The 17495-nt window shown below is 36.2% G+C and overlaps 1 protein-coding gene across 4 annotated transcripts in view; it reads right to left on the reverse strand.

Moving 5' to 3' along the window:
- AKAP6 (A-kinase anchoring protein 6) overlaps window positions 1-17495 on the reverse strand; it is a 292205-nt gene that overhangs the window by 230626 nt on the left and 44084 nt on the right. For 3 of the 4 annotated variants that reach the window (XM_063332211.1, XM_063332212.1, XM_063332209.1), the window contains exon 2: window positions 6135-6492. In XM_063332211.1, the coding sequence (XP_063188281.1) occupies window positions 6135-6458 (324 nt within the window). In that variant the 5' untranslated portion in view covers window positions 6459-6492. Of the gene's footprint in view, window positions 1-6134; window positions 6493-14786; window positions 14795-17495 lie in introns of those variants that run through there. The other variant, XM_063332210.1, reaches the window with a different exon arrangement.

Here is a 17495-nt window from a genome sequence, read left to right on the forward strand (position 1 = left end):
TTTTTTAATTGCTTCAAATCTGCAGTGTATACCAAAGCCTCAACTATTTCAAGAAAATGCTCTTTAAAAAATTCTTCAGTAAATTTGCTTTTGCTTATGCTTGTTGACAGCATGGACAATATTTCCCCTCCCCCTTAGCAACTGAAACATTTGAGTTCTTCCAAAATTTAAACTTTTCAGATTAATTTTCTCAGAGAAGTTTACAGCTTTAACAGGATTAAGGAGAATGAAAGTGCCATTAGTCTAAGAGAGTGCCTTTGAGATGCACAGTCCTACAAATTTAGGACGTGTTAACTAGTTCAGTATGAAAGAAGTTACATATTCCCTGTAGTTAGAGTCCACTTTCATTTTAGGAGCTTTCGGTGCGTGCATTCTGTGCTCTAGCTATACACAATCTAAAATAGTTCTCAAAAAGTGAAAATCACATTTCGGAGTAGAGATATCTTATTGCACACGTAACCCTTAAACGTTCGTTTTTGGTAACTGAATTGCATTTCAATGATATTTATACTAATTTTATTTCATATGCAACTTAAGGTGATTTCTTAGTATAAGATGGCCAAAATCAAATGATTGCCATATTACTGACTCTCAGCGTATTTGCTAGACCTGAGACTCTCTGCAAATAACAACATTTCCACAAATTTATGTGCAACAATTTGTTGATCCTCAGACCTAAATGCAATAGTATGTCTTTAAATTGTCTCCATTGAAATATAGGTCATAGTTTATAACCAAATGTCTACTTTTATAGACACTTACACTACAGACATACATACAGAAGGTAGAAAACTATTTGTCAGCAAAATTTTTTTCATGAAGCATAACTCTTAAACATGCCCAGAAGTCTTCTCAGAAATATCTCTGTGAATTTAAGAGTCATTATTTCCCTTCACTTCCTTTTGAATAACAACTCTTATAAATTTGCATAGCAACCCTTTCCTTCAAGTATCAGGATCATTTCTTGCCTGCAGGCAAAACAGCTGAACCAAGTTGCAGTCAGCCTCTCCAATTAAGGTTTTATTTTCGCCTGTTGAGTATAATGGTTATCTCTTGTGCAAACTTCTGTCGAGGTAAAGCACTCCACACAGAATTTCCATTAGGAGCTTCATCTATCCATCCTTCTGTAAAGACTGCCACTAACATAATCTGGGATAATTTATAAAAAATTATGTTATGGTAACATGATGAGGCTTAATTCTTCTCCAATTTGTCTACAATACACAGTTGTCTGTATAGCGTAGAGATTCAAACTCTAGAAAAACTTGATCTGTGCACTTAGTTAAAGGTGGTTTAGACAGCATGGCTGAAAAGCTGTACAGCTGCAGAAGCAATCTATGTTGTCACAAGCCTCAGAATAATAGAGCCATTGAGAGTCATCAAACCAAAGGTGAGAAGAAAGAATAGCCCTGTTTCTAATGTTACAGAAAGACGTGTGGTAGATGAGGTACTTCAGCAATACTGCTAGCATTAAATAAGTCCTTTTACAGATTATGATAAAGACAGTTCTGAGTTCCAAATTACAAGACGTTGAACTTACTGAAGCTATCTTCCAGACTCAGCGACATTGTGAGTGACTTATTTTAACGTCCGTTAAAAAAAAAGATTGATTTTTGCTCTCTAAAGGAACTGATACAGGAAAAAAATAAGCTGAAAACTACTCAGAAAAGTCCTTTGGTCTGGCCTTCAGTATTTGTTCAATAAGACCAGCAATATTTAATATTATTTGTTCAATAAAAGCCTACTGAATTCAAGAGGAGGGGATGACGCAGAAAGACACCTACCGTTCCCTGGTTTTACATTTTTTTTTCAAAATGCTTCTAATAGCATGAAAAGGCATAACCTGTATCTAACTGGAGATACATTAGAAACTAACACTCTTTAATATCTTGCTTTGATAATTCCTTACACTCTTCTCTTATCCAGGATTTAAATACAAGGAGAAATGCAACTAAAAAGTCTTTGGCCCAACTAAAAGTGGAAACAGACAGTGAAAGGATAATAGTTACATAATATTTGACCTCTATCCAAAGTTCATTAAAATCTTGTTGTAGGAGTCAGGAGGAAAGATGAAAGATACAGTCAAGAGATGTTTGAGGCTGACCCAGGTATCCTGGAAAAAGATGACTGAAGTCTCTGTACTTGGGAAAGAGAGAAAATATCAGTGGTCTGTAAAGATCCAAAGATGTTATCATGGCATAAAATGTGTTTTTTTCTATGTCAATATACAATATATGATTCAGAAATTTAAGTCATAAAATGGTGGCAGAGTGCTTTACTCCACAATAAGTTAGAACTTAACAGACCTTTCAAATACAGAAGATCATATTAGATCGTCCAAAAGGACATTTTTTTTCAAGAAGACAGAAAGCAATAATCAATGAGTTGGAACGCTAGACCCTTCCCTGCGAGGGTTAAAGGATATAAAGTAAAGCAGAAGAATGGGAGTTGAATCCAAGCTGGACCTCAGGGGGATTCCAAGAAAGAATCTGCTGTAAAAGCAAGCATATTTTATTCAGACTAAAAAAGCTAAATGGATCATGAAAGCACCTCAGCAGGTTAACACAATACAAGGACAGACACAGCACTTTTTGATTTGCTTGTAGTAAAAACATAATTTTTTTCATCTCTTTACAAATATTTGCAATTGGTAACAGCTACACTGAATGTGTGAGAGAGATGTAAATGTATTTTAGCACAGCTTGAGTTAAGAGTGATGACCAGATAAATGGCTAATATAAGGCATTCTGGACCCCGGAGAGTTATGATTCATGCATCCCGCTCACTGAAGCACTCATGTGAAGCTGAGCTTTCCAGGAAATTTCCCAAGGGACAACATAAGACAAGCCTCCCACTCATGCTGCGTGGCTAGTTCTGAGAAAGGGCATTGCAAAAGTGAGAGAAACAAGTATTTTCAAAGGATCAGTGGTGGCTAGTAGAGCCCTAAGTCATATAGCATGAAAAGAGACTGCCAGCAAACACCAAAATCCCCAGGGAACAAGCCACAATACAAGAAACAATGCTCTTGATTACACAAAGAGCAGAAGCACAGACAGATCTGCAACAGGAATACAGAGCAAATATTCACAACAGAAAGAGATGATCTGTTTGCTGAGTAATTTTTCCAAGGAATAACACAAAAAGTCTGCTATGGCCTAGATCCTCAAATCAGCCCTATTACCAGGAACCAACTGAGACAGCCAGAGGAAGGAAATCAACTTTAAGTATCCAAAACGAATAGAAAGCTGCCTGAGAATGGATTCGGACCTCTCCTGGCTAAGGAAAACAAACAATGAGAAAATGAAAAATTATTTGCCTTACTGCTACATTTGCAGTTTAAAAGTTATATTCAGAAACTATTACATTATAGACTTTTATCATGAGTCTGTATTATTCATTTTTGTCTTTATGACTGGACAAGGGAGCAGAAGGAAGGCTTCTTAAATTTCCGGATGAGGACAATATGTGTGCTTGGGGGAGATACTTGAAAAATACCAGAAGACAGATTTGGAATTGAAAAAGCAACGGAAACATTTGAGAAACAGGAGATTAAAAAAAGTCCAATAATGGGCAAATGCAAAATCTTGCATGTAAAATTTCACAGACAAAATGGATAAGAGAAAGGTGAAGAACCCATCGTGCAGCAAAGTAGTTTGGGAGTTACGGTGAATCACAAGCTGAATGTGAATCAACCATCTTCTGCTGTTGTGGAAAAAAAGAAGATTCTAAACTGCTTTGTATTGTTTGAAAGACATGGGAAATACTTTTTCCAGTCTTCTGGCAATAGTGAAAAACATTGAGCCCTGTGTCAACTCTGGGCACAACAATTCCAGAAGGACCCAGATCAGTTGGAAGAAGCCCCTCAAGGAGAACTATCAGAGCACAGAGCAAATAAAAAAAAGAGTATCTGTATGAGGTTATCGTTTTGGGGTTGGTGGTTTTTTGTTTGTTTTGGGGTTTTTTGCTTAGCTGATTTTCATTGTTATGTAATACAAGACTATACAAGGATAAACAATTTAAGATGCGTCCAAAGTCTAAAATAAAAGCATTTCCACAACACTTGTGGAAACGCTTACACACTTCCACAACACAAGAAATAAGAATAACATTCTTATTTCTTTTTTGTCTGTATACAGGTTTAAAGATAAGCAGGTTACAGAAATTTTGTATTCCTAATGTGTTTGTTAAGATTTTGCTGCATTTTTTACTACTGCTACTACAGATCTTTTTCAAAGCTTTTTCTTTTTATGTTACTTTGTGAAAAATTAAAAATATATCAAATATTTTAAAAAGATCTTCAAATACAAGTTATTATCATGCACGCACACAGATATATACATGTATAAACACACAGAAAAAGAGCCCTTCCTCATGAGTCCAGCGTCTGTACATAGAATATTTGACAGCCCCCGTGACAGGCACCCCTAGGCTGACAGGCCAGATAATTGCAGATAATTGAGATTCCTTCATGTTATTCTTTTATCCTTTTTTACAGTTGCATTAACCAGATCTCTTCCTAGTCCCAAACAATCCCTAGGTGCTATAGCATTTGCTTACATGGAAAAAACCATTAGGAAAGTATTTTACGAACTCCCGTTAGCTGTTGCAACTTCACAAATAAACTCTAAAAAGGAGAAAACTGTGAGGAATGCTATTTCATTCACTGACCTCCATATGGGAATAAAACTCATTTGTGAGGGTGAGTTATATGTACAAAATATTCTCCTTTTGTAAGCAAGGAAAAATCAGTTCTGCGTGTGTCCCAAGCTGTGTGTGAATATCATCCACAAGCTCCATAGCCCTTGAGTTTCAGCTCCGCACTGCACTAATATGGCCACAATCAATTCCAAATCAGAACTGTCACCTAGTCCTGCAAGATCTGTTATGTCTGTCTAGAAATACCTTTTAGGTGTATTTGCTAAAAACCTATTGCACATTGTGGACATAGTCCTTTCTCTCATCAAAAGCTGGCAATGTCTACCCCCAGTTTTTCAGAAAGATGGCAGGACCATAAAAAACTCAAGATCAGCTGTCTATTTGGTTAGGACTGATTGCAGTACAATTGCCCTATGGTTAGCACTAGTACACAGAGTTGTATTTTAAGACAGCCTACAGCTCCAGTCCTAAAATAAACACAAACAAAATACCATCGCGCTGAGTATGAAGGAAGACTATGTCACATAAACAGGCCTCAGAATGCAACTCTGAAGACAGCTCAGTCTGAAGAGATAACATTTGCCTGCTATTTTTGGAGGTTGTTTGCTGCCTTCAAAAGCATGCTTCCTCTGCTGTAGCAAACCAACCCATACACGTATAGGGCCAGACACAATTTATCTGAATTTCACCTTGAATTTCCTCAATATCTTTAAAGATTCAACACTGAAATTTAAATCTGGGATGAAGACAGAGATAATTGTTTAAAGATACTTGTGTTCAGTTGTCGGGGGTGGAAGGGAGCTTGTTGCTCTTTTAGTTTACACAAAACACAGATTTTTGGGGGACAAAGTCCAGTCTTGCGAATGCATTTTCTTGTTGGGGGAAAAAAAAAAAAAGGTTGATTTACTGACTGTGACTGTTTGAATATTATGACTTCATATTTCATATCAACACTCAGATCTGAAAAAAAATTCTACACATTTAACATTTTGTATGTAGTCCCACCTGAGTTCAACATTCAACATAACCTTTACATGTCTGAAAGGCCAGACATTAGACAACCTTTCTATCCTACTGCCTCTGAAACTTGTTTAGTTTTCAAATGAACAGCCATGCTTATCAGGACACTAATTTAGGAGTTGTAGGCACTGAAGCCCATTAAAATCAATGGGAATATTTCTGAGCATTTCTGAGATGTCCGGTTAGGTTACTGTTAGTGTTGTTTCAATGGCTCTTGGATTGTGAACATGTTCATTAATATGCTTATGACTGTTGAATTAAGTGATGAATAAATAATGTTGCAAAAAATCTGAGAATGATATGGTTTCTTCTATCTCCCTGAAAAGGATTTATTCGCTTTTTAACACAGACTGTCAGACATGCTACAGCAGTTACGAAAAGCCCTTTTGTTTACTTTACGTAGCAGAGATGAGTGAACCAACTTTGCTGAAAAGTTTGCAATATAAAATTCATCCTACCTTCAGCTGTACTAGATGCACATCCACATGCTTGCTATCCGAGTCTTGCTGGACAGAATAGGTCAGGTCCCTGACTCTTTCAGATGTCATCCGAAGCCAGGTCTCAATTTCTGGCAAGTGGAGAACAATCTTCCAATCAGCCCCAGTGTGTAGAGGAGGAGGCTTTTCATACTGTTGGCCAGAATCAAGCTCCTTCATAACATCCTCTTCCCCATCTCGTTCCACTGTAGGAGTCATGTTTATAAGCATGGGAGATGCATCAGTTGGCATGGGATCCAGTTCTTGTGTTCTCATGGGAGAAAGTGCTACATCCATGGCTAACATGGGAAAGTCTAAACCATAATTCTTTCCAAAATACCTGCAAAAATAAAAAGAAAAGAGACTGCTGTTATGAGACCAAATTTTGCAACAAAAATGTTTGCAAGACAAGGAGTAAATGGCAATGTCTGAGAGGTGTCATACTTCTAAATAAGTTCTTCACCCTGCAAATTTATACTAAGTTCAAGACTAAATAGATTTTTCAACTTAAATTTGTTGATTTAAACAAACAAGTTCTATAAGAAAAATAACAAATACTGCATTTCTCTCATTGTAAACAATCACCTTGGAAATAACAATTTTCATTGATGATAAATATGTTCTGATTTTCTACAACTGCAATACAAATAAACAGCATTGACAAAGCTAGTAGAACTTTACAGAACTCCATGAGTTAATGTAGGACTGGTATTTGTAAACTAGCACAAATTAGAACATATTCCTTGGCATGAAATTTATGACTAAACACAAAATATCTCAAGTTTTATTCAAATTTCCCAACTGCCCACTCAATTATTGATTATGTACAACAAAAATTTTGAAGGCAAATTTGAAGCAATTATTGGGGACACTTAGTTGATCTATTGTAGGCAGATTTTAGTTTTGAAGTTTAAATTCCTGTGGTTTTGTGAGATTAAGAAATGTTGCAATAAGCAAAAATTCTATCAAAACTTATAGATAAGAAATCCAAATGTCAAAATATGTACCTAAAATTAAAACATCTTTCTAAAAGAGTGACTTTATTAAAGCCCAAAAGCTGTCATCAATACACACTTAACAATGTTCACTGGAAAAAGTAAATGCATAAAATATTTTACTTTGTACCTCTTTCTCTATACCCTCTAGCTATATGTAATACAGAAGGCTGCCGTAAACCCTATGCCCAAGAAAAATACTCTACTTAAGAGCATGAACCTGGTTTGGAGATAAGTACCTAAAGTAGTATGAAAACTTTCATTCAGTAGGAGATGTATTTTTTACCTAATTTCGGAGACTCAAATTTGACACATGCCTGCCTTTGATATATAACACTAAACTTTATACCAGGTCTTACCTGTTTCTTCAATACTTTGCAACCCTAAGGTATATTCAGTAAGTCTACATGAAGAGAATTAGGAAGATTAGGTCCTTTTAAAGCTGTTTTTTCTTTGTTTTAACCAGTGCATATTAGAAATATTTCAGCTACATTTTAATAACTTTTGATTGTGTTCCTTTTCCATAGTGCTAAGACAGCAAATAAATCAGTTACGCAGCTATTAATTTGGGCAACATTCCAAGTTTTTACAGTTTGACTGTGACTTTCTTTTCTATAAAGACTGAATTTTAGCTTTTAGCATAATAGCTATACGATTGCAGAAAAGAACCAGTGCCTTTCACTATTAACTACTATTGTGACTACTGAGTTATATTCCAAAATATTTCAAGTGGACTCTCAACATCCAGAGACTACACCTGCAGGCAGTAAGAGTACCAAAGAAGTATCCAAATACCAGTCTACTTCTCATAGCTGGGAAGGACAAAAAATTTACACTTGATGTTAATTTGATTTTATTTCCTGTCCTGCCACTACTTAGTAAATTATCTTTTGCACATCTATCGCCCCCACAAAACAATATTTAGAACTGATATTAAGCTAGTAAGTGTTAATTTGACACTATTTTCTATCAGTGCAATCAATGAAAGGGAATAATTGTCAGTGCCTGCTTTACAATTTCCAACTCTTTTAGTTTAATTTTTGAAGACTTCAGAATTAAATGATGTTAAATAAAAAGCTCTGCAGCAAGAGAGTATGAAATTAACATTTTAGGATGCTGAATATTTTTCAAGTCCATCTCTTTTCACTGCACATTTTTCAACTTAACCTCTGTTGCCATACATACTCAAAATAGTTAGACAAATCACTCAATTTGAAAACATTTTTGTCTTAGACACTGCTGCTCATGGCCACAGTTTTAAAGCATATAAATCAACTGTTCTAACAGCCAAAACTATCTTATTACTTCAAGCATATCCTTTACATTATTTCCTCCTGAAAATGAAAAGTGCATGTGGTCCTTATTTCTGCATGTTTATCGCTAACAAATTAAACATGCCTACCAGCAAAAAGTTGGTCCCAAATCACTAAATGATACAGAAACACAGGAAGTGCAGCACTTACTTAGTAGTTTTACCGCCAAAAGAAAAAAAAAAATAATAAAAAAATGTCAGTCTGAAAGAGTTTTTTAACATGACTCAGCTCTAGTAAGGACATTAAAGCAATTAGCAAACAGAAATTAAAACATGCTCCTGCAGAAGCAAACAAAAGCTAGCCCATGCTGCATGCAGAGCACAGCTCTAGCTTTGATACACTGAGTTTGCAATTAGCAACTATTAGGAACCTGCTGACCTGTTTTCTGTTACGATGTGCTTGACTCTATATACTGGCTCTCCAGCATTACAGCTAATGCCTCCTTAATCCTAGTTGCTCTTAAAGTCCTTTGAATCCTTTTCTTACCGACAGATCACAACAAGTTGCAACACTTCAAGTAAGAATATGCGGAGAAACCTTAAAATAGATCATTCTTTTCATGTTCTTAAAAAAAAAATCCTACAAAGGTAATAAAACATACTGTGGGTACTAATTAGCAAGGTCTGGGAAAGCTTTAAAAAGCCCGCAAATGCTTGAAAGGAGAAACTGTTGCAGCTAGAAATGACTGAATCCGAACTCTAGGACACAGATTCATTAAATTGTTTCTTGGCAGAATAAAAAGGCATCGTCATCCAACTACACTGCGAGAAAGGAAAACTGAAAGGTTCTCCTGCGCTATCCGAGAAAACTGACGCGTTCACAAAAGTGCTCCTAAAATCGCTGGGGAAAGAGTAAGCTCCACCCCGCTATCCCTCCCCCAGCACCTCCGCAACTGTGGCTAAGCAACATAATTCCCCTGTCACGCCTGCACTGACCTATGAAATGCACTGGCAAGGCACTGAGAGAGCACGCTTCAGTCGCCCTCATGCATTGGATATGAAAGGAAAATCAGAAAATCCCTGCCACAGAGGTGTTTTCCCAAATTTCTAATGTTGAAATACTAAATCGCAAACAACAAGGCCCAGCAACAACAGCAAACCTCACAGACATATCTACTTGAAGCAATTTAGGAGTTACAAAACTTGCCAAAATACTCTTTATTAGAAATAGGTTCTGATTTTTGGACCACTGACCACAGGCCAGTTAGGCTTCCAGATTTTAACTAGGCCAGCAATCTTGCAGAGGACTGCATTCATAAAGTTCTGTTAAGACACCAGCTACTGAAGATGACTAAATTAGCGGCTCTCCACCCCATTCTCATATAGACACTTGCATCCATTGTCCTCTAGCTATACCCTTTTACCCTCCAATATTTAGGATTTACTTTTATACTGAAACATGGAAGGTGGAAACAGCAAGATGGGGCATGCAAGTCCTTCTTCCGCAGTTCCAGTATTTGCATAACATACCATAGTGACATATGATAAATTTCATGAAAACCAATTTTAATTTGAAATTTGAAAAAGTGTATTTAAGAACAATATTCCACATACCAAGCTGTCATCTAGTGGATTAAAACTTTTGCTAAAAAAAAAGGTATGAATGGATGTTCAAGTTAAACAATACTTTGAGGTCATGTATTGTGGTGTTTGATACTTTAAGTGACTGATTTTAAATGCTGGCCTTAGAGCTTGTTATACTTCTGGAGTATTTTGTTTTTCCAGATTTTGTGAGAGGTAGAGATAGTGAACTGTAAACCACTATAATGTGTTAGAACACATACTAAAACTGAATACACTTTTTAGAGTTGCTCTTTATACCTGCTATGCAAAAATAATTTTTGAAAAGAGGTAAAGAGTGATTCATTTCCTTCTAAGCAGGACCTCTACCACCACTAAATTCTTTATAAACAAAATCCTGGTAGCACCAATGACAGTTTTAGGTGGGCATGCAATGCTACTTCAGAATCTAGCTCTCTTCTAAATCAAATCCTTTCTGTACCTGGAATAGGTATATAAACTAGATGATTTTAAATTTGCAGGTGAACAGCTGAAAATACATTTTCAAATGTCTAATCAATAAAAAGTTCATCTCTCATTTTCAGGGCTTTGCCTTATTTTCAGCATGAAAATCAGAGTGTTATGATGCCATTATTTTTATAAAAAAAGCACCTCAAATTATTTGTTTCTGTCACTTCTTAAGCTACTTTTTCAGTCTTCTGAAAGGACACATTTACAAACTACACAACATAGCTACAAGCTTGTACTCTTTCTGGTGGGAGAAAAGAACACATTAATTGAGAGTATTTTTTTGCCTTGTGTCTGTTCTTTATCTGCAGTTCTGTATTTTCCTGGATACTTGTATAAAAGGTGAGAGATCCTATGTAAGCACATGCACACATATGCTTGCTTTCTTCATCTTTAGTAAATGCATTATGCCTAACAGATGGCTGATTACCTTCCACTAATCACATAGGCAATCTTGCTTTCCCCTGGTTTTCCGCTCAATCAGATGCTAACGCTTTTATGCAAAACATAGAGTGTGTGTGTCAACCGTAATATAGTTCATCAATCACCACAAGCCTTGAAAGACTTCTCTCACTCATTCTGCTCCCCAATTATTCACATTTTCCTTGTTTATAAAGTGCAGGCCATATTCACTCTGCCAGCTATCAGATCATCCATGTTTTCCTCCAACAGCAGTTGGTTCCTGTCAAACAAAGATTCATTAAGCATTTTAAGCCATACAGTAGTCCAAGCACTGATCAGTGGTGCAGACACTGGGTTGAGTGAATGCTAATGAGCTCCAATTTTTCTTACTGTCACATATTGTTAAAATCAGCCATAAGCACTATACAGCCACCTGTCTGTCAAGTAAACAATTGATTTAATTCTCCAAAATGGCCCAAAAAAACCAGAGAAACTCCATTATTAAATAATTATGTCTGGTTGTTGACTTTGAAATCTAATGATGTAAATTTTAACATCAGATTTAATGGGCTCATTGATACTGAATCTTCTCAAATAGATACAGTCAAAATGAATATCTCACACAGCCAAGTTATATTCCTTTTCTTTTCCATTTCAATAGTCTCAGGAATTCTCTGCCAAGTTATAAGGCTCATTACATCTTTCCTTGAAAATACAATCTACTGTATCTACTGCGAAGATAAACTGTGTCAGTACACAAAAAACCTGAAATACCTCACATCAGTACGTATAGGGCAACTTGAATTTAATATCACATTAACACATTCCATGCTACACTGATTCTATTGCAGATTTCCTCTGTGATTTAAGAAATACAAGAACTGAATGCTAAGAGAGCCAATTTAGTTTTTTCTCTTCGTATTGTTCCCTGCGAACACATTTCAAAATACCTTCTTTAAAATTATCCTACTTTTACACCTAAAAAATCTGAACAAATTGGGCAGGAAGGGAAAAAAATTGCATTTAGCATCGCTAGGCCTCCTCTTTGACATGACTCTTAGAAAGTGTATCTGATAGGGAATATGATGATGCCTGAATTCCTGCAGGATACAGACCAAAGAGGCCTGCATAGTAATGTCAATATTAAGCCTGAACGTTAATGTGAATCATGATTAAAATTTTTAACGTGACTGACTTAAAGTCCATTAACAAGTCTACCCCCAAGGCTTTAATAGTAGCAAAGCCAGACCACCAATGATTAACCACGGAAATCCCATCATGGATGTCTGAGTTCCTGATTATGTCTATAAATCAGGATTCAAGACACTGCGATGACCCAACGTACTCTTTTTCTATCTGCTGTTTCACTTTCTAATACAAGGTGAAGGAAAATGTAGGTGAGTGTTTATCTAGAAATTGGAAATTATTGTGGCAAATCAGGGCAAGTGGAAATTTTATTGGAGGATTTAGGATCTGTCTGAAATTGATGGGACAGCAGGAGAGACTATGAAACAAACTTATAGACTACAAGGTCTAGGCATTACATACCCAGGCAATCTGCGAAGAGCCAAGGGTGGAATAGCCAAACTGCTGATTGTGGTGTGCATGACCTTTCACGTGAAATTTCTTTGGTTCTTAGGATACCAGTTTTTACAGAAAGATTCTGAGGGAGCTTTCCACCTGATGTATACACCATGAAAATTAGTAGAAACTGCAGCAGAATGAGGCAACACCTGAAGAAGTACCATTTTTTTGGAGGAAGAGCCTCCACTGCTTTTGAAAAGCCACACTATTGGAGTTTTCCAAACAGATCACAAAATGCTTTTGATGAGATCCAATGCCAAAAGCTAAAAGAATCTATATAGCCACAGGATAAGGAGGAAGGTCCTTGGATGGCCAAATAATTGAGTAAAAGGCTGGAAACAGCAGCAATAAATGGACAGTGGGATGGAGACCAAATGGAGACAGAGACCACAAGCAGAGTTTCACAGAAGCCTTTGCTAGGTATTGCGCTTCTCAATAAACTGATAAATGACCTGAAAAGTGGGTGAACAATCAACTGAAAAAGTCTGCAGAAAGTATTGAAATACTTGGGACAAATTTAAATTCTGAGTAAATGCAGGACGTTACAATACTGAAAAACTGAGTAATAAAATATCAGATTAAACTCACTGTAGGCAAATATCAAGTTATGTGTATGAGGAAAAAAACCAGTCCTAATTGCACATATAGAATGGGCTCCAAGATGAAGGTTGCTACTCAAAAGCAATGTCTTGGAAGGAAAACTATCAAAGTTCCATAAAAGCCATTGGCTTAATACTTAATGGCAGTCAAAAATAAAATAAAACTTTAGGAACATTTAGCAAAGGAATAGGAAATAAAGCAGAAAAAGATATCATTACATCACTATATAAATCCATGGTACACATCCTGCATGTTATGTGCAATTCTGGCCCCCTTACTACAAACAGAATACAGTGGAGCTGGAAAAGGGTTCCAAAAAGGCAATTTGAAGGACAAACAGGAATGTGTAATTGCCTGTGTTCAAATGAAAACTGAGCAGGCTGAGACTCTCAGCCTTGAAAAAAAGGTGACTTAGGAGGATGAGGGTCATAAAATACCACTTTAAAACCATGCTATCGAGAAACTTTAAATTTTGCTGTTTTTCACAACCTAGGTCTCTTCATTCTTCAAAAGAACCCCAATCTCTTGTCAATAGAAGCAGTCATTGTAATTCCGATGTGCTCTTTGTCTTTAAAGTGGTAGACCACAGTTCCTCTCAGGGTCTCACTCATTTGCCCAACCACCTTAAATACCTAAGAGGGTGCTTCAGCCATTCTACTTGCCATGGTTTTTGCATGGGGTCCTCTAAAGGAGGACCTGGAAGATCCAAGTAGGACCTCTTTCAGGTATTCCTTTCAGGAACAACTTGAAAAAGACCTTAACCTGCAAACAGCTTCCTTTTAAAGAAAGTATAACTGGAAATTTCAAACAGCAAACAGTCCTGAACTCACCTCTCTAAAGGCCTTAGTTTATTCAGTGTCTTCAGCCGCTTCAATAAATTCCAAGTCCCTTATCTAAATTAATTTTAATATATATATTAAGCCACAAGTATGATAATCTATAAGAATAAAAGCTTTGGGCATAAATCCAGTATACTCATCATATCAACAATTTGCACCTATATTGTCAAGTCCAGGAATTTCATAAACTTTGGAAACTGTACAGTATTATGCTCCTATAATTAGTGGATTAAAACTGGAAGCAAAGCAGAGTTCTGTTTCAGAGAGAGAGAGTTCACATCCCAAGAGGTACCAACTGTGCATCTTTATACAAGCACCAAGTTTATCTAAAAATATATGCAATAGTTCTAGTCCAGCATTAACTGCAATTATCCTCAAAAAGAATGGATGGGAAAAGGAAAAAAAAAAGAACAAACTAACAAACTAAAAAACCCAACCCTATATTTAACACACTCCGGTTTTGTAATAAATACATGCTAATAACTTAGGAGAAGTCTTAACATTATTAATTATGAGACATTAACAAAACTAATTATGAGACATTAGTTACTTGTATCAAGCAATATGACCTCATAATACATCAGACAAGAAGAACTGGGCAAAGTTATTTTAGCTCATTTTCAAGTTCTATTATTTCCTATCCTCTCATATGTCCTGTACAAAGCATGTCAGTCAGAGTCAACCTCTAACTACAATGCAAGTCTTATATCTTTCTGTAGCAGTCGTTCAAGGTCATCATTTGGGCTACTTCCTTAAATTAAGGCAGTATCAGATATGTTATAGGTAGTGCAATACTGGATGTTCAGTCTCTCAGTACAAAAGTTGTAATAATAATAATAATAATTATTATTAAAAGAAAGAAAAAATAGTCTACCTGAAGAATTCTTCAGGACACAATATTAGTATTTCGGACCCAACAATGCAAATTCAGGCATTTAAGCTGCCCCAGCCAGCCCAAATCCTAGTGATAAAATACATCAAAATAGCCATAAGACATGCTGCAACTTCTGAAACAAGCTTTGTTACACTAAATTTTAATAATTTTATTATAATAAATAAAGATTTTTGAAGAAACTTCTACTTTTTGGAATGATTAACATTGCCGCTGCTGAGACCAGAGAGCGTGATCAATTTTGGAAATCGGTATTCTGTATTACATGAGACACAACACACTGTGGCTAGCTGACCCTGCAAATTCTCATTGTCATGTAATGCTTAACTATAAATAAATTAGCTGTTAAAAATAATATTTTCAGGCCTTATCTAGAAGAACACCACAGGTATTGCTTTTTGTCTCAATTTGGGGATTTACAGAAATAGACTAAGCTCTTTGGACCAGAAATTGTTTTTATGTTCTAAGTTATACTGAATGGTTCTGCACTATTGCTTTGGTTCCTGGTACAAGCTAATATCAATAATACATTATCAGACATGCACATTCATTTGTTTCAGACATTCAGTTATCACAGTAATAGTGCACTGTAAAATGTTTTCTTCATTTTGGGGATTAAATTTTAATACACACTCAAATAAGAGACTTCCTGTACTACAAGGATGAACAATGGCTTCAGTAACTATTTTGCAAACTCTTTCTCTTAGTCACTACTTAGATAAAATCCTGCCTTTTCATGTTGAAAAGGTACTGGTCACCTAAAAATAGATATCCAGTCATGCTGTCTTATTAGTTGATTGACACCATCACCCAAGATAATGAGTAAAGTTGCTTTCACAGAATCACAGAATCTTCATGGTTGGAAAGGACCCTTAAGATCATTGAGTCCAACCAAACAACCTACAATCTCTGCCACTACAGCATGCCCTGAAGTGCCACATCTAGACGTTTCTTAAATACCTCTAGGGATGGTGACTCAACCACCTCCCTGGGCAGGCTGTTCCAGTGCCTGACCACTCTTTCAGTAAAGTAATTCTTCCTAATATCTAATCTAAACCTCCCCTGCCGCAACGTCAGACCATTTCCTCTGGTCCTGTCATTATTCGCCTGGGAGAAGAGGCCAACACCCACCTCTCTTTATCCCCTTCCTTTCTATTGTGCAGTTTCTTCCTGCCTTTCCTGATGATTTTGACTCTTGTGTGAGTGGTTCTATTGTAATGGACCAAAAACTCACCTAAACACAGAGGTTTTTTGGTGAGACTCCACAGATAATGATGGTGCAGAGATCACCTTACAATACTCCAAAAAGACCATCTCAAAGCTGATCTTTCACAATGAGTCCTGACCAACATGCACTAGAACACATATCACAGAACTAGACCACCTGCACAGTAGACTGCAACTTGACAGTCATCTGTGCGCTGGCATGGAAGAGAAGGATGGCAGTCTCCAGCTACAAAAGCTACTTGTACTTAGGAACAGACAGGTTTGGATGTTTCTAGTTCAGATTCTTGGACCCCAACAACTCAGAAAGCATTGTCTTTGTTGTCTGCTCCATTATGACCAGGCTACACTCAGTTTGTACTATGATACTGTACAGACAGTTATGGTTGTTCATTTGGGTTTATTATTTTTTTCTCCTGATATAAAAGGTACACGTAGCATCATGTTCCAAGACTTCTCTGTATGCTTTCAAGCACAGAGGATTCTCCTAGAAATGTGACCAGGGATTTATATTTTAATTTTCCAGAGCCAGAAATAATTGTACTAGCCCAAACAGGATCTTAAGGTATAGTTTGCTTCATAAGTGTACCTTGAGAATGATGGATCTTACCCTGTCTGCTGCCACCAGCAGGTGGTAAGACGTTTGCACAAGCGCATTTTATGAATAAATGTATATGGCGTACACTTTTGGTAAATCTGCTCAACTCACCTATTTTTCTTATTATTTTCAGAATTGTACTGAAAAAAATCAATAATATAAATCAATAAACAGAGATGCCATAAAACAGTCCACAGGAGGTCCATGCAATTTGATATGCAATTTAAATTTTAGATCAAGCACCTATAGAAACAGTAGGATCGTAATACATTCTGAAGAACTGAAATACTGATATGAACTAGCGTTTTTCTTTGCTTAAATTTCAAGTCAGTATGTATAATTACAGGTATTTCCAGTTCAAATACTTTTCCATCCTACTACAAAATGCATGCACAGAACATGAAAAAGGAAGTGTATAAATGGGCAAGACCAATTGTTTCCAATGTTATTCTTCACAGTTTTACTCTAGATTTTCTTATTCTTTATGATCTTCAAATTTTGTATAAAAATAAAATGTTCATTATGGTAGAATAGTACCTACTTCAAAAAATACACTTTCATCATTGTTTTGAACATATTTCTACAAGTCAATCATATGTCTTGAGTTTATGTATTTATTAACAACCATTTTTTACTCAGCAAAAGCAAGTTACACAGATAGGCAGAATTTGTTCAAAAAATTGGGTAAACATACAGCTATGAACTATATGCATGCGGGAATGTGTCTGATATCTCATACATCCAGAAAAATGTTATAATGGAAAACTACTAAAAAGTAGGTAAATAAAGTGCAGCCATTTGAAAATTGTGTGCACTGTACATGAAGATAAATGATAACGATTGTGGTCTCAGATGCACTTACAAGGATA

This window comes from Chroicocephalus ridibundus, chromosome 4 (assembly GCF_963924245.1).
Source record: "Chroicocephalus ridibundus chromosome 4, bChrRid1.1, whole genome shotgun sequence".
Classification (NCBI taxonomy): Eukaryota; Metazoa; Chordata; class Aves; order Charadriiformes; family Laridae; genus Chroicocephalus; species Chroicocephalus ridibundus.